A 23,227-nucleotide genomic window follows, 5' to 3' on the forward strand; every position below is an offset into this window, starting at 1 on the left:
CTGGGCATGAGCATAGAGCTGATTATATGATGCATACATTAGAAGCCAGAAAACCTTGGCTTGAGTTCTAATGTGCAACTTTCCAAGTGCTTATGGTGGTGAAGAAAACCTTTTAAATTTGAAAGTAGCATCTGATGATGGGTCAAATCAAGAGCCAGTTTTGACATTCAGGAAGCAGAGCATCCCTTCAAGTGTACATCTTTAGGCCACAAAACCGCATTGAATTTAGGGGAAATGGCATGCTGGAGAGGAAACTTGTGCGGAAATCTTGCTCCTTGACATAGTAGCTTTTTATAGTCAAGGATTCGCCCCACCTGCAAAGCAGCAACCTCAAACATCTGAACCACAGTCACTGCAGAGTTGGTTAGTGCTGCTTCCTTGTAACATCTGAAGTAGGAGTCTTAAGGAGGTTCAGGATATAGGTAGGAGCCTACATGTTAGGAACATAGGAAGCTTCCTTGGGAACCGGAAGTTTGATTTGCACGGTCTGCCCATCAAGTCTCTGGTTGAGAGCAGTTGAGGCAAGGAATACTAGGATGTCTTTTGAAGGGGTTGCGGGGTGGGGCGGGAAATAGAGCGCAGGGGCAAGGAACAAAAAATGGCCTGCTCAAACCCCTAAAAGCACCTAGTGAGTCCTGGAGCAAGGCTTTGAAAATGGGACACTTTTAAAATGAAAACAGGCAAAACTAAGGGGGTTATGCTTACCGTATTTTTTGCTCTATAAGCCTCACTTTTCCCCTCCTAAAAAGTAAGGGGAAATGTGTGTGCGTGTTATGGAGCGAATGCAGGCTGCGCAGCTATCCCAGAAGCCAGAACAGCAAGAGGGATTGCTGCTTTCACTGCGCAGCGATCCCTCTTGCTCTTCTGGCTTCTGAGATTCAGAATATTTTTTTTCTTGTTTTCCTCCTCCAAAAACTAGGTGTGTCTTGTGGTCTGGTGCGTCTTATAGAGCGAAAAATACGGTACTTCATAGAATCATAGAACTGTAGAGTTGGAAGGAGTTTGCAGTCCAACTCCTTGCAATTCAGGAATCCTGCCACTACCAATCTTCTGCTTAACAGCCACACTGACCCATTTCACCACAGGACGGCAGCTATTAGAGGCCAAGAGCCACATGTAGGCTGCTGTGGTCAGCTGTGGGAGTTGTGGTTCTCCTTCACACACCTTTATTAGCAGACCAGAATGGGGTGAGTTTGCTGAATGCCGTCTTCATATACTGATATTTATAAAGACCATGGGTGATGGTGGTGGGAATATCTATGATTAAGTACTTCAGAGAGAAATTGTATCTGAATATGATCTAAGCCATCTTGATTATTAGAACTGTATGAGCAGGGCATTTTATGTCCCTCAAACTTAGGGACATAAAAGAGGAGTTTAACTCTTTCCCCCATGTATACAGTGAAGGGAATGATCATGAGCACCAGCCATGTCCCCAGTACCTACATATTCAGTGTTGATGTGAAGGGGGATGTACCGTATTTTTCGCTCGATAAGACACACTTTTTTCCTCCTAAAAAGTAAGGGGAAATGTCTGTGCGTCTTATGGAGCAAATGTGTGGTCGATCGCTGGCTCCCTTTCCGGCCCCGGCTCCTTGCCCAGGCCTCCATTGTTGAATGTTCTGCAGACAGAGACTGTTTGTTTCCCCAGTGACATGTGACTGACTGACTGATTAGATTATCTGTCTGGAAACTGTAGAAACGGCTCCCTTTCCTTTCCTAAAGAAGCTGCAGAACTGTGAGTTGAACCCCATAAAAACAGGATTTTTCCCCTTTGCAAAGTAAGCTCAATAACTTTGAGCTGATCCTCAAAAAAGGGGTTTTTCCCCTTTGCAAAAGAAGCTGCACAACTGTAAGCTGATCCCCCCAAAAACGGGGCTTTCCCCCTTTCCTCCTCTAAAAACTAGATGCATCTTATGGTCAGGTGCGTCTTATGGAATGAAAAATACGGTACATGCATTCAGATATACGGTGTAGGTCTCCTTCAGGTTAACATTGAACGTGCAATTGTCTTAGAGGGTGTGACTTGTAGGTGTGGTTGCAATCCATTCTTTGGGTTCACTGAACAGGTCTGGGGACCTCATATGTCTTAATGTCCAAAGTGTTGGATGTAACATTGTTCTAGGTGAGGTCATTCTTTTTACCCTTGAAGCAGCTACTGAGTGGAGGGTTAAGAGCCTTTAATGTCAGCCAGAAAAGTAAAAATAGGACAAACTGTACCTGTGAGATTTCCCTTGTATTTTCTTCGAGTTATACCTCCCCACTCCTTGTAAACTGGTTAACTTACTAGAAAAATGCTCCTTCTAGTGTTCCGTTTTATAATTGATCAGAAGTAACTCTGAAGTGAATGTTTTGCATTTTCAATTTGACCGCATTATATGCTTTTTAGAGCCATCGTCAAAACCTACAAGGAAAGTTCCTGCTGGTGCAGTATCTCTCTTTCCAGGTATGAGTAATCTAGAGCTGACTTAAAATAGTGTTTTTTATACTTTCTACCTTCAGATCAATGTGTCTGTTGCAAACACCTGTGCATTAGAGGATTCCAGGGCAAGTTCTAGGACACCTGTAGGTCATTTGATCTCATCTGCTCCTCTAAGGAAAGCCTAACTGGGTGGAGCTGAAATTGGAAGGCTACAAGTTCACATTTAGCTTGTAGGCTAGAGATTCCCAGCTGTTTTATATGTGATGTTAAGTCATGACTGAGTGGGGTTGGGAATCAGTAAGCTTGCATATTCATATAGTTCTCCTGGAAACCCATCCAGTTATGATGATTTGCCTTTCCAATTTACTTGTTAATCGCTGCTGGTGTTAAATACTGTATTTTTCGCCCTATAGGACGCACTGTTTCCACTCCAAAAATGAAGGGGAAATTTATGTGTGTCCTATGGGGTGAATGCAGGCTTTCGCTGAAGCCTGGAGAGCGAGAGGGGTCGGTGCGCACCGACCCCTCTCGCTCTCCGGGCTTCAGGAAGCTATCCGCAAGCCTTGGGAGCCCAGCGGGAACTCCCGCTGGGCTCCCAAGGCTTGCGGACAGCAGCCTGCAGCCCGAAACCCGGGGAGCGCAGCGGGACGCGCCCCGGGCTTCGGGCAGATATCCGCAAGCCTGGAGAGTCCGGCGGAAGTTCCTGCTGGGCTCCCAAGGCTTGCGGATAGCAGCCTGTTCTGTGGGCTCGGGTCGGGGGAAGCTCGGGCTTCCCCCGCCCCAGCCCAGCAAGCTCCGGGAGCGATGGCGAGGTTGCGCAACCTCGCCTTCGCTCCCAGACCCCCAGCCCCAAGGCTAAAAACGAAGCCAGGACAGTGAGCGGGATCCATCCCACTCGCTGTCATGGCTTCTTTGCTCTTTGGGGCTCAGGGGGAAATATTTTTTTTTTCTTTATTTACCCCCCCCCCCCCAAAAAAAAATAAGTGCGCCCTATGGGCTGGTGCACCCTATAGGGCGAAAAATACGGTAGCTAGTGATAATGTTCCTAATGATTTTAAAAAGCGAGGTCTAGAAGTCACCATTAGCTTGTCCGATATTTGCATCGGAGATTTGGAGAGAACTTTTATAAACGGAACAACAGTTAATTAGTTTCAACGATAATAGGAACTTCAGTTAAACATGAGATGACAATGTATGTCCTCTATAGGTGGAAATGACGTGTTTAGCCCCTCCTCGTTTCTAAAGGGGAAAGAGGATAAGAAACTGGCAGAACCTGTCACAGATAAAGCACCTAGACATGAAGATGTTGGGCTTTTTGATGATGATGATGGTGGCAAGCTTGAGTCGAATAAGAAAAGTTTCATTTCAGGTAAGCTGCTGCATTTCATTCATTTGGAATCTTCCTTTAAGCATTCTGATAACTTGTTCTTCCCACAAAGCCTTGCTTGGAACAGAAGTGCTGAAGAAGTCTTTGGTTAGAACTTTGGAATGAGAAGTGTGGCAGCAATTGGTTATTTAATCGTCCAAGCAATGCCAAGCAAATCCAAGCAACGTAAAGCCACCCTTTATTATTATTTGTTGAATTTAGATACTGCCGTAGACCCAGAGGTCTCTTTATATTTAAGACTGCCACTTCTTTTAGTGCATTGTGCCTTTGACAGTGGCTCAACATGCATAAATCTAGCAGGTGAAGCTTTTGTTGGTGTGAAAGTAAAATGATGGGAAAAGCTTCCGTTGTAATATGTTTGAATTACAAGCTCCTGTTGAAAGGTCCTTGACATGTATTGAGTAATAAACCTGGCTTTGTGACTATGCACTGTTTTTCTGATGAGTATGATATGATATGGTGCTTTAGCCATAGCCATTGCAAATACAATAAAATATACACAGTGTCTTTGATAGTTGACTTCTTTCTTAATGAGTTAACGTTTTCCCTGAAGTAAACCTTTTGTTTTTAAACAGCCAAACCTGCAACTGATCTCTTTGAAGGTGAGGAAGATCTGTTCAAGGAAAAGCCTGACATTACCACTGTTACAAACAAAGCAGCTAAAGAAAATAAAGACGTTACAGCAGGAGATAAGGTAATCAACATAAATAAACTTTAAAAAATAATAATAATAATGACAGATTCTCAGTTCATTGATCTTCCACTATCCAGCAGCCTAGGGAGAGAAAGGGGTGGTTTCACCCACTTTTGGCTATCATTAAGTTCACCATTGGCTTCTTCCTTGGACATTTCTGGCATGCAATTCAAAACAATAGCTGCTGACAAATCTACTCTTTCTGAAAGGATTGTGAGATCTTGCTCTGGAGAAAGCTGTGTTTAAAAAACAACAACACTTTTTACTATCAAGACTTTAAAAAGACAGCAGCACTAGTAAATCTTAATACAGTTGTACCTTGGGTCCCGAATGCCTTGCGAGTCGAACGTTTTGTCTCCTGAACACCGCGAACCCAGAAGTGAGTGTTCTGGTTTGCTAACGTTCTTTGGAACCCGAAAGTCCGACATGGCTTCTTTGGCTTCTGAACGTTTTGGAAGTTGAACAGACTTTCAGAATGGATTCTGTTCAACCTCTGAGGTAAAGGTAAAGGGACCCCTGACCATTAGGTCCAGTCGTGGCCGACTCTGGGGTTGCGTGCTCATCTCACTTTATCGGCCGAGGGAGCCAGCATACAGCTTCCGGCCCATGTGGCCAGCATGACTAAGCCACTTCTGGTGAACCAGAGCAGCGCACGGAAACGCCATTTACCTTCCCGCCAGAGTGGTACCTATTTATTGACTTGCACTTTAACGTGCTTTCGAACTGCTAGGTGGGCAGGAGCAGGGACTGAGCAACGGGAGCTCACCCCGTTGCGGGGATTCGAACCGCCGACCTTCTGATCGGCAAGTCCTAGGCTCTGTGGTTTAACCCACAGTGCCACCCGCATCCCTCTGAGGTACTACTGTACAATAACACAAGACGTACTGAAGAAGAACAAAAAAAGTTATTGAAATGGCTTAATAGAAAACCTAGGTAAGTACAAAACAGAGTGAGGCAGAAGGCAATAAATGAAAAGGAGGAACATAGTCTTTTTCGTGGCATCAGGGGAAGGTGGCATGATTTGCACCAGTTAAGCAAAGTTATATGTTACAGGTAATGCCAGATAGTCATAACTTCACTAGCATAAGTGGCTTTCTATGTTGTTTGCTTACGTGCATCATAAAAGTCCTCCAAGTGGCAGCAAATCCATTGGTTTAAGCCAGAGCTTTCCAAACTTTTCAAGTTGGTGACACACTTTTTAGACATGCATTATTTTCTGACACAGTAATTCAGTTTTACTAGCAAACCAGAGGTTAAACTAACCCCTTTCCAGCCTTGGGAGGACCGAGGGGCGTGTTCGTGTGACACACCTACATACTGCAGCCGACACACGAACGTGTTGCAACACACGGTTTGGAAAGCTCCGGTTTAAGCAGTCCCCTTCAAACCTTAAAGATAATGGATTAATTTTTCTGAGACAACTAAGAACAAAGCTTTCTTATACCAGCCATTCACATTAATAACAGAAACATCTATCCTTCCTCAACCAGTCTTGAGTGCAACTGAAAGGAAAATTGCCATATATTTTTAAGGGAGGTCAGCATTTATTCCTGGAAGACACAATTTGGGATGTAGGATCAGTGAATTACCAATAATGATTCCAATTTCCCTAAGAAAGTAACCACTTGGCCTTTTTACTTCTCACATTCTGCATAGTCTTCTTTTATATGAGCAGGACATGGATATTGGGTTTCTCTAGGCTTGGCGTTTTTTGCAGCAGCAGTATTTTGCAGCTTTTTTTTGCAGCAGTATTTTGTAGAGATGAAAAAGAATACAAAGATAAAGCTAACAAACTGACAGCAGAAAAAGGCACATTTTGAGTAGCAAAATTGGAAAAACAATTAAAGTGGTACTTCGGAAGTCAAACAGAATCTGTTCCAGAAGTCCATTCGACTTCCAAATCATTTGGAAACCAAGGCGCGGCTTCCGATTGGCTGCAGGAGCTTCCTGCAGCCAATCAGAAGCCATGTCAGACATTTGGGTTCCAAAGAACGTTCGCAAACCAGAACACTCACTTTTGGGTTTGTGGCGTTCAGGAGCCAAAATGTTTGAGTTGCAAGGCATTCGTCAACGACTAGTTGAGAACCAATTCCAAAGCATGATTAATTGCAAAACCTTTGCAAATCAACATAAATGTGTGCGTGTGTTTTGTTGTTGTTGTTTAAGAGTCAACCGTCTGCTGAAAACGTCCGGTCTTCAACTCAGACATTTTCCAAAGGCCACAAAAGCCTGTTTTCGGATGAGGAGGATTCTGAAGTAAGTTATTAATCTAACCATTCACTTTCGCACCAAACCCAACCGAGCTACAAACTTGTCAGTGGATTTGGCCTGCGTGCCACAAAAGATGTTTGGTCCACCTTTATGTTGATTGTCTGCAGTTGTGCCTCCCTTGTTGTCTAATCAGCTGAGTAAAACTACAAGTAGTGGAGGAAAAGGTAAGGTTCCCAGAAGTCCACAAAGAGAGAATGCTACCCTTCATGTCTGCCCATTGATGCTGAATATTCCAGAAGAGTAAATGTACTTCTGGGGTGGAAATTGCTGATGCCAGCTTTCTTTTCTGTCCAACAGGATTTGTTTTCTTATCCATCAAAATCAAAGAGTTCATCTTCTAGCAAAGTGACAACAAAGACATCGCTATCTTTGTTTGAGGATGAGGATGAAGAAGTAGGTGTTGCCTGAAAGCACTAGGTTCTACTTCAGAGTAAAGTATGCTTTCTGCTGCAGGCCTGTATGACACAATGCCTGTGGGCTGATTGTGGTTCTCCCATCTCCCCCCATTTGTGTCCCTACTGGGGATTTCCAAACATCAATTGTTTGCAGCCCATTCTTACCTCTTTGTGGGGAAATTAACTGCCTGGCCCCATGAGCCAACAACCGTGGAGTATGAGCATGAGGAAATATTGCTCTTCCTTTTCCTGGACTCGCTGGCATTTGGTGGAATTGGTGCCATCTTTGCCTGCCAGCCGGTCATAAAGTACCTGCATCTGAGATTCTCTCTAGGTCGAATTAATTGCTGGAAGGGGGAAAGGGCCTTGTGTGCCACAAACTTCAACAAGGAGGAGTGGATATAAGAACTGGGAGCACAGAGGGCAGTAAGAGCAAATAAGGAGCCTAAAGGAAGAAAAGCGGGTGTCACTGAGAAATGAAGCAAACAACAAAATAGAGTTTAACACAGATGGAAGTTGCAGGATCTCAATCAGAGAGCAACTACAAAGGTTTTGGGGAACCCCAATACAGCATTGGACATATAGGTCTTCAGCTGGGGGGGGGGGCAGCGGAGTGCTCAGCTTCATTCTTTCAGAATTTGATTGTTCAGGAGCTTAAACAAGTTATTTGACATTAGGGCCACTACACAAGCCTGACATTGATGGGAAGTCACGTCTAGAGGGTATCTTGGAACACAGAATGTAAGACGTACTTAATTTAGTCATAGGTACAAAATCCTGAGAATTCCAATTTCCTTTCTGAAGTTTATAGTCCTCATGGTTGCTTGGAAATGAAAGAGGAGTTGGGTAACATTTTTATCTATAAAAGGATAAAAACACTTTCTTGAAGGCGCCCACCAGCTTTCATTGGCTCCAAGTCCAATAAATTAACTTCCCTGGTTTTCTCTGGTTCCTAATACTATTGAGCCAGTATCTATCTCAGTCTGTATGAAAAAAATTGAACACAAACAGATTGTGATGTGCCTCCAACACATTGTGCAATAAAGAGCACATTCATGGAAATCTGGAACAGTCTCACATAAGGGTTCCGAACCTGCTCAAAGCAACATTTGGGACCTAGGACTAGGCAATGAAACATTTGGGAGGGGGTCACCCTTGACTGTCTTGATGCACACTAGAGGGGCATGGCTCCCACCTACCTCTACAGTTTTTCGTTGAATGCCACAGTGGTTGCATCTTTGGGGAAAGTAACCATCTCTTCCCTTTGTATTTTCTAGGGACTCTTTGGGTCTGCGCCTAAGGCACAAATTTCAAAACCACCAGTAAAGAAAGCAACCAGTTTGCTCTTCAGCAGTGATGAGGAGGTAACATGTGCAGAGGTTGTTAAAGGGTGGCTGGTTTTATAGCTCTCAGTTAAGTGAAAGTGATATTATTTAATACAGAACTTGCACTCTCAGGTTTAGTTTTCCGCTGCTATGTGTCAGAGCTGTTTGTGCAAGATATTTATTTCAGCTGTACTGCTTCAGAGTCAAAGCTTTTACAAGCAGCCGTAATGGGAAGGCTTTTCCCTGAGTTATTTAAAAAAAAGGTTGTTGTCAAATCTGAGATAGTACTCTAAATCCTCTATAATAAATATATTCAAAACTAACAGCCTCTACAAAACTCAAGGCAACATCTCTTAAAAAAACTCCAGGCAGCATCTTCTGAAAACTGGTTCTTCTGTTCAGAAGATGAGAAGTTGGGCACATAGAAGAAACATCTGGGATCTAGAGAATTTCTGTCGGAAAGGTCTGACAGAGAAAAGCTGCCCTGCAAATTTTCAAAGGTTGAGAATCTGACATAACTGGGTAGTAAAACCTCTGTACTCCTAAAAGTGTCAGGTCCAGGCTCCATTGTTGAGTAATTAGGGAACCGTTATGAAGTAGTGTGCAGCACAAACACCAAAGGGTTTTGTGAGAGAATAACTTGACAACATTGGAAATTGTGTATAAGACATCACAGTCCATGTTGTCTCGTTAAAACGGGTGGAGAACCTCCAGGCCCTGGGCCAGTATTGGTCCACAACGCCATTTCCCCCAAATCGTGCTCACCCACCCATCAGCTTTGAGACGTGAAAGGGTCTATAGTTCATGGATAGAATACATGCCATTATTGTCAAAGGGCACTAGTTAAATCCCTGACATCTCTTGCTGAAAGGCTATCTTACAGCAGAGCTGGAAAAGACCCATATCTTATAACACTTGAAGTTTAATGGTGAATTTTAGATATGATGGAGATGTAAAAGATTAGGATTATTATAAAAGATGCAGGAGGAAATGATTAATAATAGAACCCACAAAGGGAGGAGGGAAGTCCAGGAGATTCTTTGGAATCTTGTCTTTATGTTGTATGTTTGTGATTGTAAATTTTTAATTTGAAAAACCAAATAAATAAATTTATATAAAAAAGGAAAAGACCCATATCTTAGGTCTTGTAGAACAACTAGTCTGAATAGACTAAACTAGGCTAGGTGAACCAGTGACTTGATTTGGTGCAAGACTGCTTCATATGTCCGTACGAGAACTATGCTACAGCTTAAATTGGCTTTGATTTAATGCACCTAAGAAAGGCAAATGCTAAGTATTCTGGGGGGTTGACTTGGCTGAACTTCCTTGGTCATTGTGTTTCACTGTTCTGGTAGCTTCTCGGTTAGTCACTGTGTTCAGAAATACTTCATACATGCTTAACCCAGTGAACTTGAGGAACGCGATTAAAAAGACAACCCCTGGTACAACAAAGGTATAAATAATTGCTGTATTTTTAGGACCACTGGAATATTGGCCAAGAGGTCAAACCTGCCTCTGAATCCAGCCAGAAAAAGGAACCTACAAAATCTGCCTCTGCTGCCAGCCACACAGTTAAGACAGGCCTCTTTGAGGAAGAAGGCGAAGAAGATTTGTTTGTTATCACTAAAGACAGGTAAAATGTGGGCATTAGAAATGTATCTTCTATTGCAGCAGCTGTGTCTAGTTCTTCCCTTGGCAATGGATATAGTGCTTTTTTTGAACACTTTCCCCACAGGAGTAAGCCAGGCAAGAGTGGATTAACTCTGTCTGCTGCCTAGGCAGGCAGAATTTTGAACTTGAAGCAGCTTGGACTTTTTGCTTGCTATTTGAATGTACATTTGCAGTTTTAGTTTGTTGTGTTGGTTTGTATGGCTTATTTCACTACAGTGCTTTCTATATAACTACTGTACTACTTTGTTTAGCCACTTTAGTAACATAACTTTATGTTGCTGGTGCACAATACACAATAGGGGTCCCACAACAGTCCTGGTTTGCATACGTTGCCTGAGCCTGTGGTTAGCTCTGGATTGAGGGAACAGTTAATTATTAAGTGATAAATACCACTAGTATATGTTGAATTGAAACACAAAACCTACTTAATTTCTATGCATCATGTTAATATTCAAAACATTATACACCAATTATTCCTGGTAACAACTTTCGTTGTTTAATTAACAAAATTATTCCACCTTGTTGCAAAACTATCATCCCTCTGTTTTTGTTGCAGTAGTCAAATTAACTCATTTCAACAAACTGCCACAATTTTTCTACACATTCTTTTGCAACAAATACTTTAGCTGTGGTCAACGTATAGGAATTCTCTTCTATTTTCCCCCCTAATCCTTTCCCATCATTTAAAAGGAAAAGAGTGGAGGCGGATTTTATGAACTAGGCTTTTTAAAAATAAATAAATAAGACTTTAATTTTTTTCCAATACTTTGTTTTGTCACCCTTCGTGTGTGTGTGTCTGTCTATCTATCTATCTATCTATCATCTATCTTACACCCCCACCCCCACTGTATCGTAATATATATCACAGACATATACAGCAATATGAAAGCATAAAACCACAGGCCAGAGGTTCCCTACTTATGACCTAGAAGTTTGTCCCCCTGTGTGGAACCAGTGGCCTAAATTTCAGGGATGGGTCGTGATTACTTATCCTACTACTGTTGTAATCAGCAGGCAGTCAGAGGACTTGGATCTTGTACCAAGAACTGCAACGTTTGATAATCTGATTTGTGTGATTTCATGGTGCTTCTTTTTTTCTTGTTGCAGTCAAAGAAAACCGCCCAAAGCTGCCCTCTTGTTCCAAGAAGATGCTGTAAATGGAGACTCATTCTTCAGCATTCAACCATCCCATCTCCCATCAGGTGTACAAGAAGTAACGGTATATACAGCTCAAATACAGCGTTCTAAAGTGGGAATTTCTCAACACTTTGCTCCCAACTTTTTCCCCATATGCTTCACAGCTCTGCTTTAATCCCCACATATTTCTGCTATTCAAAGGATGGAGACATGCTCTAACTCCCCCTGCCTAGTCTCTTCACCACAAATGTGGAACCTGTAACCTGCCAGATGTTTTTGGACTACAACTCCCATCATCCCTGACCATTGACCAATCCGGCCGGGACTGATGGAAATGAATTCCAACAGCTGGAAGACTGAATTCCAGCAACATCTGGTTGACTACAGGTTCCCCAACTTCACACATCCAGTGAGGCTTCTGGAGAGAAAGCCAGGCAGCTGCTGTCTATAGCTTATCCTTAGGCTGCTTTGTGGGAGATAGTGCCCTCCTTAGAGAAATCCGAGATAAACAGCAAAAATGAAATGAAATTTTGTCGCACATTAAATACTGACAAATTTATTATGGCAAAAGCATTTATGGACCAGAAGCAACATCATCATATGAATTGCTATAAAAAAATCTTAAACTTGTCAGCCATTCTCAACTGAACGTCATTCTGTAACACTCCATTTTGCATTGTTGAAATTGGCAAGTTTTCCAAGTCCATTGAGAAAGGGGTGAGTTCCTGGTCCTTCATTGTTAGATCTTTTTTATTGTGGTTTTCTTTATTTACAGTATATATCAGTCATAAACAGCGATTCATACACAGCTGATTTTTAATTTTTTTTACAATCCCCCCTTTCAGAAGCACCATATGTCTATTTAAATACATTTACCTTCTAAGTCATTTCAGATTTTAAACTTTCATTTATTGATCAGCAGGAGGATTTGCTGGGAACACGTCAAAAGAAACCAGTGGAAGAGAAGGCAGGACCTTTGGGTGAACCTGGTACACTTCACAGGTCTGATCTTGGAGGAGGAGATGCAGGAGAGCAGCAGAGGAAGGATGAAGTAAGGAAAACCTATTTATGTTGAACAAACCCCTGAAAAACATTCCTTTGGCAAGTATGTCTTCAATGATAGTGGAGTCTAGTGGGCACATTGTTAGAGTTGGTCTTAGGAAACTTTGACCCTGTTAACTTGGTTTGATTTTCACTAAATAAGTCATATTCTGCCATTTTTAGCCTCTTCTGTGACCTAGACATTAGCTCTTCCTGCTTTAGCTGTATTGGACAAGTCCTGTATTAAAATAGACTCAAAGCAGCATTCAAAAATTATCAGAATAAAATCTAATAGAATAATATATTAAAGCATGGTATTGTTGGGGAGCAGGGCAGAGAAGTAGTATGAATAGTAAAGACATCAGTAAATTAGTGATTAGTAACCAAGGAACCTTTGGCACAAAAATCTTTTCTTCCAGCAGAAGATCACTATTTTAATAACGCTATCTTAATATATTTAGCACCATTGGACAGTATACAAAGTAACGTAAGCAAAATTATAGGCTCTTGCCCCAAGGATGTTACTGTCTTGAGTTTTTTTGAAGGGAGAGGCCAGGGGGTAGTTAGGCAGAGATGTTGGGGATAAAAGTAGGAACCAGTGTAGCAATATATACTTGGGCTTAGTTGTCTTAGAGAACAAGGTCTTCAAGCATAAACTAAGCTTTGAGGGGAGAGTTGAAAGAAGAGAGAGGTGGCATTATGGGAGGGGTGTTTTAGGAATAAGGGGTAGTAAGGTAGAATAGGCAGTCTTGTTTAAGGGAGAATGGTATCTTTTGGGTAGCTGAGGATGTCAAAGTTGAAGAAGGAAAGGTCATGGGCAGAGATATATCTGTATAATGGGTCAAGGTTGAGAAGGCTTTGAATGCCAGGACAAATAATTTGCATTATATATGGGAGTGGGCAAGAAAGCAATGCAGGAGTTTAAAGAGATCTTTCACATGGCGTGAATATGAGGCAAGTGAAGCATCTTGGAAACAGAATCTTAGAGGTGAGAGTGAAAGAGAAGGTTGTAATAGTTAGAGACTAAATTGGAGGTTTCAGTGAGGGAACAGAGGAAGAGCTGAACCTTTGCAGCGCTGTATAGGGAGAAACCACGGACAAGATCACAGGAACTGCCAAAGCAGTGAAAATAGTCCAAAAGTGACATATCAATTGACAAAATGAAACTGCCTATAAAATTAATATGTAATGGAAGACAGCGGTCATGAAAGTAAGTGGTAGCTATTGTTGTGTAGCAATTTCTCCAAAGACCTCCAGTTATAGAAATCAGCTGTCAATCCATGTAGCCATTTTTGGCAAGGAAGGCAGCCGATGTTGGGGTCACTATACTTTTTTTTAAAAAAAGGTGTCTACAGATTGCTAAGTAATATACAGATGACTTTCAGCAACTACATATAGGTGTACATTTATATGTGTACAGAGAGAGAGAGAGGGGCGGAGAGAGAGAGAGAGAGAGAGAGAAGGAAGACTGGCCTTTGAAATGCCAAAAATGCACATATTTGAAGGTTCAGAGAGTTTTGAGGTTTGTTTGGGAACCATGATCATTTGTGTGTTCCAGGCAGTTGTGATCTTGCACCTTAAGCGTGCAACTCAATAGCCAGTTTCTTGCTACCTTGAGCATATTGTCAGAATGGTGGTAGGGAAAACAGAAACGGAAAGTAAATTAATAAATGAGAGACGGAACCTTTTAATTTGTTGTTCCAATTACTGGATAATGGGGTGTAAAATCAATTCAACTACTTCTAAACCTAGCTTGAGCATTTAGCGCAATCTGCTCTAGATCCAGTGGATAACTTACATTTGTTTGATAACTCTTAGCCCCTTTTGGAGAAAGATGTTAAAAAAAGGATTAAAAGTGTATTCAGCTTATTTGACGAAGAGGAGAAAAATGAAGCTGTGGATGCTGATAAAATGACACAGAGGGAAATTGAAAAGGTGAGTGATACTGGAGTCATCCTAAAAATAAAGATACAACAATTAATATAAAATTTTTAAAAAAAAACACCACCAAAACACCCTAAACAATACTACAACCCAAGAGTCTGTTCAGTAGCTTTTGTAGCTGGAGTCAGTCAGGGCTTCGCCCTCCCAGGCCAATTGGGAAAATGTCTACAAGTCAGGGAGCACGTCTTCTAGGGCTCACAGCCAAGATGCCAGGTAAGAGAAAGTTCCTAACGAAGCGTTTAAAAGGTAAAGGGACCCCTGACCATTAGGTCCAGTCGAGGCCGACTCTGGCGTTGCGGCGCTCATCTCGCTTTATTGGCCGAGGGAGCCGGCGTACAGCTTCCGGGTCATGTGGCCAGCATGACTAAGTCGCTTCTGGCGAACCAGAGCAGCGCACGGAAACGCCGTTTACCTTCCCGCCGTGTGGGTTAAACCACAGAGCCTAGGACTTGCCGATCAGAAGGTCGGCGGTTCGAATCCCTGCGACGGGGTGAGCTCCCGTTGCTCGGTCCCTGCTCCTGCCAACCTAGCAGTTTGAAAGCATGTCAAAGTGCAAGTAGATAAATAGATACAGCTCCGGCAGGAAGGTAAACGGCGTTTCCGTGTGCTGCTCTGGTTCGCCAGAAGCAGCTTAGTCATGCTGGCCACATGACCCAGAAGCTGTCTGCGGACAAATGCCGGCTCCCTCGGCCAGTAAAGTGAGATGAGCGCTGCAACCCCAGAGTCGGTCACGACTGGAGTCCCTTTACTTTACCTATGAAGAAAGATGCCTGCACTGTAAACACATAGCAGCAACATAGTTACTTAAGGACACATAAAATTGAATCAGTACTACTTAAGTAACATCAGGGAGCAGGCAAGAGACCTCTGCTGCTAGGTGGTGGTGAGGTTGTGTACACGAGTGTGTCATGTGCATTCACGCAGGTATCTGGAAAATTGAATTGTTTTAGGACTTAGAAATAAGTTGACAAGTTGACAGAGGTTACAAACTCAAGTTATTAAGGAGTCCACAAAGCCTCTTGAGCCTTGCTTCTTTTCCAGCCCTCCGAGAACAGTATCCCTTCCAAGAGCACAGGCGTCTTTCAGGATGAAGAACTTCTCTTCAGCCATAAGCTGCAGAAAGACAATGATCCCGATGTTGATCTTTTTGCTCGCAGCAAAAAAGAGGTCAGTCAGTCCAAAATACCTTTAAAGTGGGTCCTCGTGTTTGAAAAAATTAAAACCAAAAGAAAAATTCCTGTTGGAGCACTAGCAGAAAAACTTTACAAAGGGTGTTGTTCAAACCCTGCTGACTACGTGCAGTTTAACAAGGCGGCCATGCATATGCATGTAATAAAAAAATTACAGCAGTTAAAATCTTAAGTCAATTCAATGTCTTTTTGTGGAAGAGTCTTGCATCATAGAAGCCCTCCACCCATTTAGTGGGGAGCCTCCAAGCTGGTTTAAATGGACTTTAAGATTCTTCCTGGGCTACATTCCTTTCTTGTGCTTTTGCCTGTCTAGATTATGTGTCTGAGCAGTGATAATGGCTCTTGCTTACCTGGTTGGGGAATGGAAAGGAGTGTGTTGAGAAGGGGCAGAGTACAGAAACTTGAGATCCTTGCATTGCTGGAATGTAGCCTCTGCTGGGGGCCACTAGGGGGCGCATTGGAAGATGGCCAACAATACCATCTCTCCGACCCACACAGGGTAATTAAGAGGCTGTTATGGGAGTAGGCAGCCTCCCTTGTTGCCCCAAGGAAATGGGGAACACTGCCCTTGCCTGCTGTGCCCATAAATCACCCCCTAATTCGAAAGAAGGGGGTGAGGGCCCTAGGCAGAATGCCCCCGTGTGGACCTCGGCTCTCCTGGACGCTGTCTCTGATCGGGCACTAGTTGCAGCAATTTGGAATAATTAATGACAAAAGAAGCAAATGCACATATTTCAAGTGAAGAAGAGGAGTGAAGTCTGCTAATTTAAGTGACCTCTGCGAAAGAAGACGACGGGCTGGAGAAACAGGAATATTTTACGATGAAGATACACCAAAGGCGGGGTATGTTGACAACGGGGCTGAATGGGGGGGGGAACCTTTTTTACTTTCCTTCTATGTGATTTACAAGAACCCCTCCTCATTAGAACCGTCGGTTCAACTGACCCAAGCAGGATGATTAAGGTCTGTGTGGAGATAAACTTTAACCAAAAGTATGCTTTATGGAGACCGAGAAGCAATAAGAGCTTTTGGGAATGGCGCAGCAATTAATTCGGAGTCGCCATCTTGCCAAAGGATTTATAGCCGGGAGGAAGAACGGATTTGTTTTCAGACTGCATTCCTAGTGAATCTCCTCAGAGGTTTTGAGAAAGGAGGCAGATTGGTGAAGATTAATGACGCTAAGACTGTTTTGATGTATGAAAGTGATGTTATATGGAAAACGTCTGGATATGGCTACTGGATAAAAAAAATAATATCCACGCAGGATTACAAACTGTTCTAACCAGCTTGCGGAGACTATCAGAGGTCACAAAGAGAAAGGAAAAATATATGAAAATAACAACAAGAGATGTGGAAAAATAATAAGAAAGGACTGGATAGTACTGTGAACATCATAAGGTTAGATTTGTGGACATTAAAACGGCAGTAAGAAGCAAGAGGTTGATTGGATCCCTTCGGAACTTGAAATATGGGTACCCCCAACAAAAATTTAAAATTCGGCTGTGTAATTTGGAATTTATGTAATTTGGTTTGATTTGATGTGATTGTTCGGTTAATAAAAAAATTATTCTTAAAAAAAAAAGTAATGTAGCCTCTACTGTGCAGAGATGAGACTCGCATCAGCTGCTTTGCCTTCTTTTGCCTCTGGCCCTGCCCACCTCTGGAATGTGGCCCCCAGAAAGCTGCCTGGGAGGGACAGCGGCCCTTGGGCCCTAAATATTCCCTATCTGTGGTTTAAAGGGGATATAGTCAGAAAGTGACTCTTTGTGAGAAAAGGTAAAAAAAGTCTAGAACCACACACACAAAAAATCTGCCTCTACTGTTCTGTATTTTGTTTTATTTTACTTATAAGAGACTGATTTATTTCCATTATTAATTTCAGGTTCCAAAGCCCAGGGTAAAACTTCCATCTGAAGGAGGGCTGTTTGGAGCTGATGATGATGGTGATGATGGTCTATTCAGCCCTTCTAAAGCAAAGCCCTTGGTACTTGCCATTTTGTCCTGAGAATTTGAGGAGCAGTAATGCACAGAGCAAAGTTGCCCGTTGCCTTGCATATTAATCACATGGAATGTTACGGCTTAAAAAAACTCTCTTCTGCAGCCACATAAATTAAGCAAATTGGGCAGATGCACTGTTCATGCAAGTAGTGTTCTTACTCAGTGTTGCAGGATTTAGATTTTTGACTCACTTTTTGTGGAAAGAAGATTTGGGACCATAGCTGTCAACCGTCCCTTATTTGGCAGGAAAGTCCCTTATCCCAGCGCTGTGTCCCGCTGCTGTCCCGTATTGATGATGTCCCTTAAATTTCCCGGGTTTCAAAGGAAGCAGCTCTCTCCCTCCCTCCCTGCCGCCCAGGGAGGAGGGAGGCTCCAACTGTGTTGCTTGGCTGCATTGCTCACCCAATAAGGAGTCTAAGAACAACTGGGGGGGGGGGGAGCTTGCATGCCTTGTGCCGATCAAATCGGCTGCATTGCCTGGGGACTCGCCTTTGCTCAGCGCTTCCCAGCGGAGAGGTGACGGTGGTTTTCCTTGCTGCATCCCCTTTGCTGGGTTTCTGCACTGTGGGAACCACCGCTTGAGGCTTCATTTGGCTACTGGCTGGGCTTTCTGCCTTTGGCTTGGAGGTGCTCAGAAGTTGAACATACCTGTGCTTGGAAAATCCCTTATTTTGGCTGCTGATCCCTTATTTTCGAGGCTGCTGGTCCCTTATTTTCAAATCTGTAAATTGACAGCTATGTTTGGGACCAGAGCTAGACTGATTTTTTCAGCTCAGCTCTTTTTGAACAAGGAAATTCTCCTGAAAACAGGGAAGAGATGAGACAAATGCCTCATACTTTCATTTAATGGGGGTTGGCTGTACTGTACTTTTTAGGACGAAGCAGCCCAAGAGTCTTCTTCCTCCTCTTGTTTTTTGTTTTAAACCCTCACCAGCCAGTCATTGCAGCCAACAGCTCTCCACAGCAGCTTTTCCGAGTTCCACACTTGTGCTAGATGTGGCACAGGAAAAGGAATATCCCAGGCTCCTCACATTATCTTTGTTGTTCTTTTCTGCTTTTGAAAGTTGCCTAATCCGAACAGGTTCCAGCACAGGAGGGGAGAATTAACCATCCCCCATGCACTGCAGACCCAGTGCAAATTGCCTCTCCCCACCCCCATCTTAGTCTTAATTTTTAAGATGGGAAAATATATATAAGTGTGCAGAATTTAGGGTATTCCTCTTCTTGTTCACTTACGCTTCTTTATTTTACTTTTTGGAAGGTAGCAGAGAAGAAAACAGTAATCTCCTCTTTGGAAGAGGATAGTGAAGTTCCGGAAAGTAATAAAAACGCCAAACGAGAAGAATCAAACTTAAAGGCCACTGAGGTTTGTAAGTTCCAATTTTAGAGAGCTTCGAGAGCTTGTTCCTAAATGCAGTTCCTGAACTACCCCCATTTTCTATCTAAGCAAGCACATAAGACACTCAAATATCTACATAGATATTCTCTTTGCAATCTACATAGATATTCTCATTGTTCCTTTAACTGCCTCCTGGCATCCTGCCCATAGCTGTCAACCGTCCCTTATTTGGCGGGAAACTCCCTTATCCCAGCGCCGTTTCCCACTGCTGTCCCTTATTGATGATGTCCCTTAAATTTCCCGGGTTTCAAAGGAAGCAGCTCCTCTCCCTCCCTCCCTGCCGGCCAGAGAGGAGGGAGGCTCCAACATGTGTTGCTTGGCTGTGTTGCTCACCCAATAAGGAGTTTAAGAAAAACTGGGGGGGTGGAGCTTGCATGCCTTGTGCTGATCAAATCGGCCACGTTGCCTAGGGACTCGCCTTTGCTCAGCGCTTCCCAGCGGAGAGGTGACGGTGGTTTTCCTTGCTGCATCCCCTTTGCTGGGTTGCTGCGCTGTGGGAACCACCGCTTGAGGCTTCGTTTGGCTGCTGGCTGGGCTTTCTGCCTTTGGCTCGAAGGGGCTCAGAAGTTGAACATAGCTGTGCTGGGGAAATCCCTTAATTTGGCTGCTGATCCCTTATTTTTGAGGCTGCTGGTCCCTTATTTTCAAATCTGTAAGTTGACAGCTATGATCCTGCCCTTTCTCCACCCTTCTTCACCTAGTCACTAAGGCAAGGGTGGGGAACAGGATTTTGCTGGAGGGCTGGCTCCTTAGTTCTTCACTCCCAGCAGACTATGTTGGCAGCTGAGTGGGCCTTCCGACCTCTCAAATCACATGGTGCCACAGTGTTATGTCACTTACATTTCCTTTCCAGCATGGCTTGAAGTCACGCTGTGCTGCAAAGGAAGATCAAAGTGGGGCTTTTAAGTTCCCAGTTGGGGTTACATTTCATGCCAAATTTAGAAGACAGTGAATCTGTCACCCACATGTCAAGGAACAGCCAAGAGCACATTTTCAAGATTGTTCCTTTTCAACCATGTATTTTCCTGTCTCACACCTGATGCCGTATGGCCTTCGGGGAAATGGCATTGTGGGCTAAATTCAGGCCTCCCCCTATTGAATCTAATGAGGCCCATAGGCTGCAGGCAACCCTGCGCTGTTGCAGTAAGGGCTCAGGCGGGGGCGGGCGGCGACAACCATACTTTCTGGGCTATCATACTGCTTCTGAGATGCTCCTGTAAAATACTGAGTGCATTACTTTTATTCACTTGGATTAATGTATATCTAATGTAATTTTTATACAGAAATCCACTGGCCTTGGTGCAAGTAAACATAGAGAGTCCTCATCTAGGATTGGAAAATTACAAGTAATTTATTTTACTGGCATTTTAGCTTTCAGTGTACTTTTCCTGCTAACTGTGGTTCTTCCACAGTAAAATTCTTTTTTCCCCACTTCCGGCTTCAGTCCTTTCTTGTGAATGCAACATCTGCTTTCTGTAAATGCATGTTTCACAGGATGTGCTTTTTTTCCTTTTGGGAAAGACATGTCTCTGGACAGGACTAAAATTCCTAAGCTGAGGGGGAAAGGGTGAGAGGGCATGTCCTTCTGTGCGCATGCACTATTCTTGTTTTTCCTGATCTTTGTCAAATGTGGAAATGCTCTTGGTGATTTTATTTTTCTTGGATTTCACATTTATATTTTCCTTATCTACTGCTCCCATTAACAATGGCCTCTCCATCCCTTTCTAAGGCAAGCTTGGATATTAATCCAGCAGTTTTGCTGCCCAGTGCGAAGCCACCTTCATTGTATCCGAAGACTCCGATTCATGAACCTCATGGCGTACAGCATGTTGAAACAGCCTCTTCTGTAGGAAGTAATAAGGAGATGGGAGTCAGCTTTGATGATCCCATGCAAGCAGACACACTGCAAAATGCCAACAAGGTATAACTTTGTAATACTTCATGCAGCAGCATCCTTGATGCTATTTGGAATGTACCGTATTTTTCGCTTTATAAGACGCACTTTTTCCCCTTCAAAAATTAAGGGGAAATGTGTGTGCGTCCTATGGAGCAAATGCAGGTTCCTTGGCTTCAGCGATAGCAACGCAAAGTCTCCGGAGGCTTCGCGTTGCTTTCGCTGAAGCCTGGAGTGCAAGAGGGGTTGGTGCGCACCGACCCCTCTCGCTTTCCAGGCTTCAGGGATAGCCGCCTGAAGCCTTTGGAGTGCAGTGCGAGTTCCCGATGCGCTCCGCAGGCTTCGGGTTCCTTTTGCTGAAGCCGGGAGAGCAAGACTCTCCCGGCTTCAGCAGAGAGGGCTGCGTAGCACCCCTTCAGCCAAGCGGGAGGAGAAATGGAAGGGGCTCCGTTTCTCCTGCCGCTTCGCTGAAGGGGCGCTGAGCAGAGAGGGGCAGAATTTTTTTTTCTTGTTCTCCCCCTCTAAAACAAGGTGCGCCCTATGGTCGGGTGCATCCTATAGAGCGAAAAATATGGTAAGTTTACTTGTTTCTCATTTTGTGTCCTGTTGTCACCTTGGCTTCATTGTTATTGCAGGGCAGAATCAAGGTGACTGGGAAACGAAGGCCACCTACCAGAAGTGCCAGGCGATTGGCTGCTCAAGGGGATAACTCGAATGACATGAACATTGCTGAGGATCCATCCCCGCCTCTCTTCAAAGAAAGCTCTGTGCCACCAGCCACATTGCATCCCTCCGACGTAAAACTGCATAGGAAGGAAAACACTGAAGAATCTCAATCGCCTCTACCAACCAACAGCAGTGAGCAGCTTCACGAGGCAGCTGGTAGCCCTGGCTCAAAATCAGCAGCCCAGCCTAATGTGCATGATCTCTTTGAGTCAAATGATATTTTTGCTGACAGCATAGCATCTAAAGTGACCACGAGACCAAAGGCAAAGGTGGAAACGGAAAGCCTCATGAGCCAGGTCCCTAAAGGTGGGGAAGGTTTGTCTGTTCCATTGGCATTGGATGGTGCAAATAGTGAAGGCCTCTTCCAGGCTGAAAAGCCCTCAAAGAAACCCGACCCAACTCCATTCTTGGAGGATGAAGATGATCTCTTTGCCACCAGTAAAAAAACTGTGAAGAGGAAAGATCCAAAACCCATTCCTCAGTTAGTCCAGGATCCTTCCGTCCCAGATATTTTTGAGGTAATATAGAAACATAGAATTTTAGAGTTGGAAGAGACCTGCCAGTATGTGAATGTTGGAATCTTGTTCCTTCAGGCCTGGATATGGCTTCTTTTGTGCTCTGCTACTTTTGCTTAGCACAGGGATGGGAAATGTGCATCTTCCAGATGTTGAGCTCCATTTCCCCGTCATTCCTGACCATTGGCCTTGTTGGGGCCAATGGGAGTTGGAGTCAGACAACATAGGGAAGACCACAGCCTCCCTGTTCCTGGCTCAGCAACTCTGTAAGCATGGACTTACAGTCCACTGCATAAATTCCTCTGAAAATTAGATAGCACGAGGGTGTGATGTCATATTGTAGAATGGGGAGGTGGTTATGTTGTGATTTGGAAATCTTGATTAACTCTGGAAAGGTGTAGGAAACATAGGCATGTTTAACTTCTTCATTGCCAGTCTCCTCCTTTTACCTGGTCTCTGTGGGTTTTCTTTCCTGGGCCAGCCTTTGAAACACGATGATACTTTGGCAAATCCTGAGTACAATTCACCCAGTTCATTTCCATTTTTCCCCTCCACTGGATGATCTCAGTGAAGAGGCAGTTGCTTTAATTATCTATCAAGCATTTATGTAGATTTTGTTGTGATGTGTAGTGTGCTTTAAAATTCTTACACATTCGGCAGAAGTTATTAATGGGCTGCTTTATGTGTTACTGGAGTAGCAGGGAAGAGAATTTAACTTGGCTAGATTCTATGTTGTACCACTGGCATCCGTGTCAGGTATCGCGCACAGAGGTAGCCTGAAAACTCCCACTTTTAAATTTTGGAATTATTTTTCAAATACAACAAAAAGAAACATTGCCAACTCACATCACACTTCTTTTTTATTTATTTTTAAAAAACCTTGCTGTGTAGCATATAAAGAAGTCACTTGCTCATGTTGATAGAAATGTGTTGATGCCAGAGAAAGATAGGTACACTTTGCAAATCTCACTGCAAAGGAGCTACGCACATTTTACCTTCAGCACCAGCTGAAGATATGCCTCTTTGCCCAGAATTTTTTTTTGGGGGGGGGGTGGGCTCAGTTGATGAGGCCAGTTGCCAGTTAATTGCCTGCTGTACTGTGAACATTTAAGGATTTTTAAAATATATCTATATATTGATGTTTTATGTCTTTTTACTGCAGTTTTTGCGATTTTAGAATTGAATTGTTGTGTATGAGTTGTTGTGTTGTGACTTGTG

General features: G+C 43.4%; 1 protein-coding gene across 5 annotated transcripts in view; it reads left to right on the top strand.

Moving 5' to 3' along the window:
• Nucleotides 1-23,227, top strand: part of LOC308477131 (WASH complex subunit 2-like) — a 44,406-nt gene that overhangs the window by 18,903 nt on the left and 2,276 nt on the right. The window contains exons 13-28 of one of the 5 annotated variants that reach the window (XM_081005425.1): nt 2,390-2,446; nt 3,630-3,791; nt 4,385-4,503; nt 6,670-6,759; nt 7,072-7,167; nt 8,447-8,533; nt 9,973-10,127; nt 11,273-11,384; nt 12,225-12,353; nt 14,162-14,278; nt 15,329-15,454; nt 17,360-17,461; nt 18,737-18,841; nt 20,158-20,220; nt 20,604-20,795; nt 21,404-22,012. In XM_081005425.1, the coding sequence (XP_080861551.1) occupies nt 2,390-2,446; nt 3,630-3,791; nt 4,385-4,503; nt 6,670-6,759; nt 7,072-7,167; nt 8,447-8,533; nt 9,973-10,127; nt 11,273-11,384; nt 12,225-12,353; nt 14,162-14,278; nt 15,329-15,454; nt 17,360-17,461; nt 18,737-18,841; nt 20,158-20,220; nt 20,604-20,795; nt 21,404-22,012 (2,321 nt within the window). Of the gene's footprint in view, nt 1-2,389; nt 2,447-3,629; nt 3,792-4,384; nt 4,504-6,669; nt 6,760-7,071; nt 7,168-8,446; nt 8,534-9,972; nt 10,128-11,272; nt 11,385-12,221; nt 12,354-14,161; nt 14,279-15,328; nt 15,455-17,359; nt 17,462-18,736; nt 18,842-20,157; nt 20,221-20,603; nt 20,796-21,403; nt 22,013-23,227 lie in introns of all 5 variants that reach the window. The other 4 variants (XM_081005424.1, XM_081005428.1, XM_081005426.1 and 1 more) reach the window with 4 other exon arrangements.

Source organism: Podarcis pityusensis, assembly GCF_964106645.2.
Source record: "Podarcis pityusensis genome assembly, chromosome: 5".
Lineage (NCBI taxonomy): Eukaryota > Metazoa > Chordata > Lepidosauria > Squamata > Lacertidae > Podarcis > Podarcis pityusensis.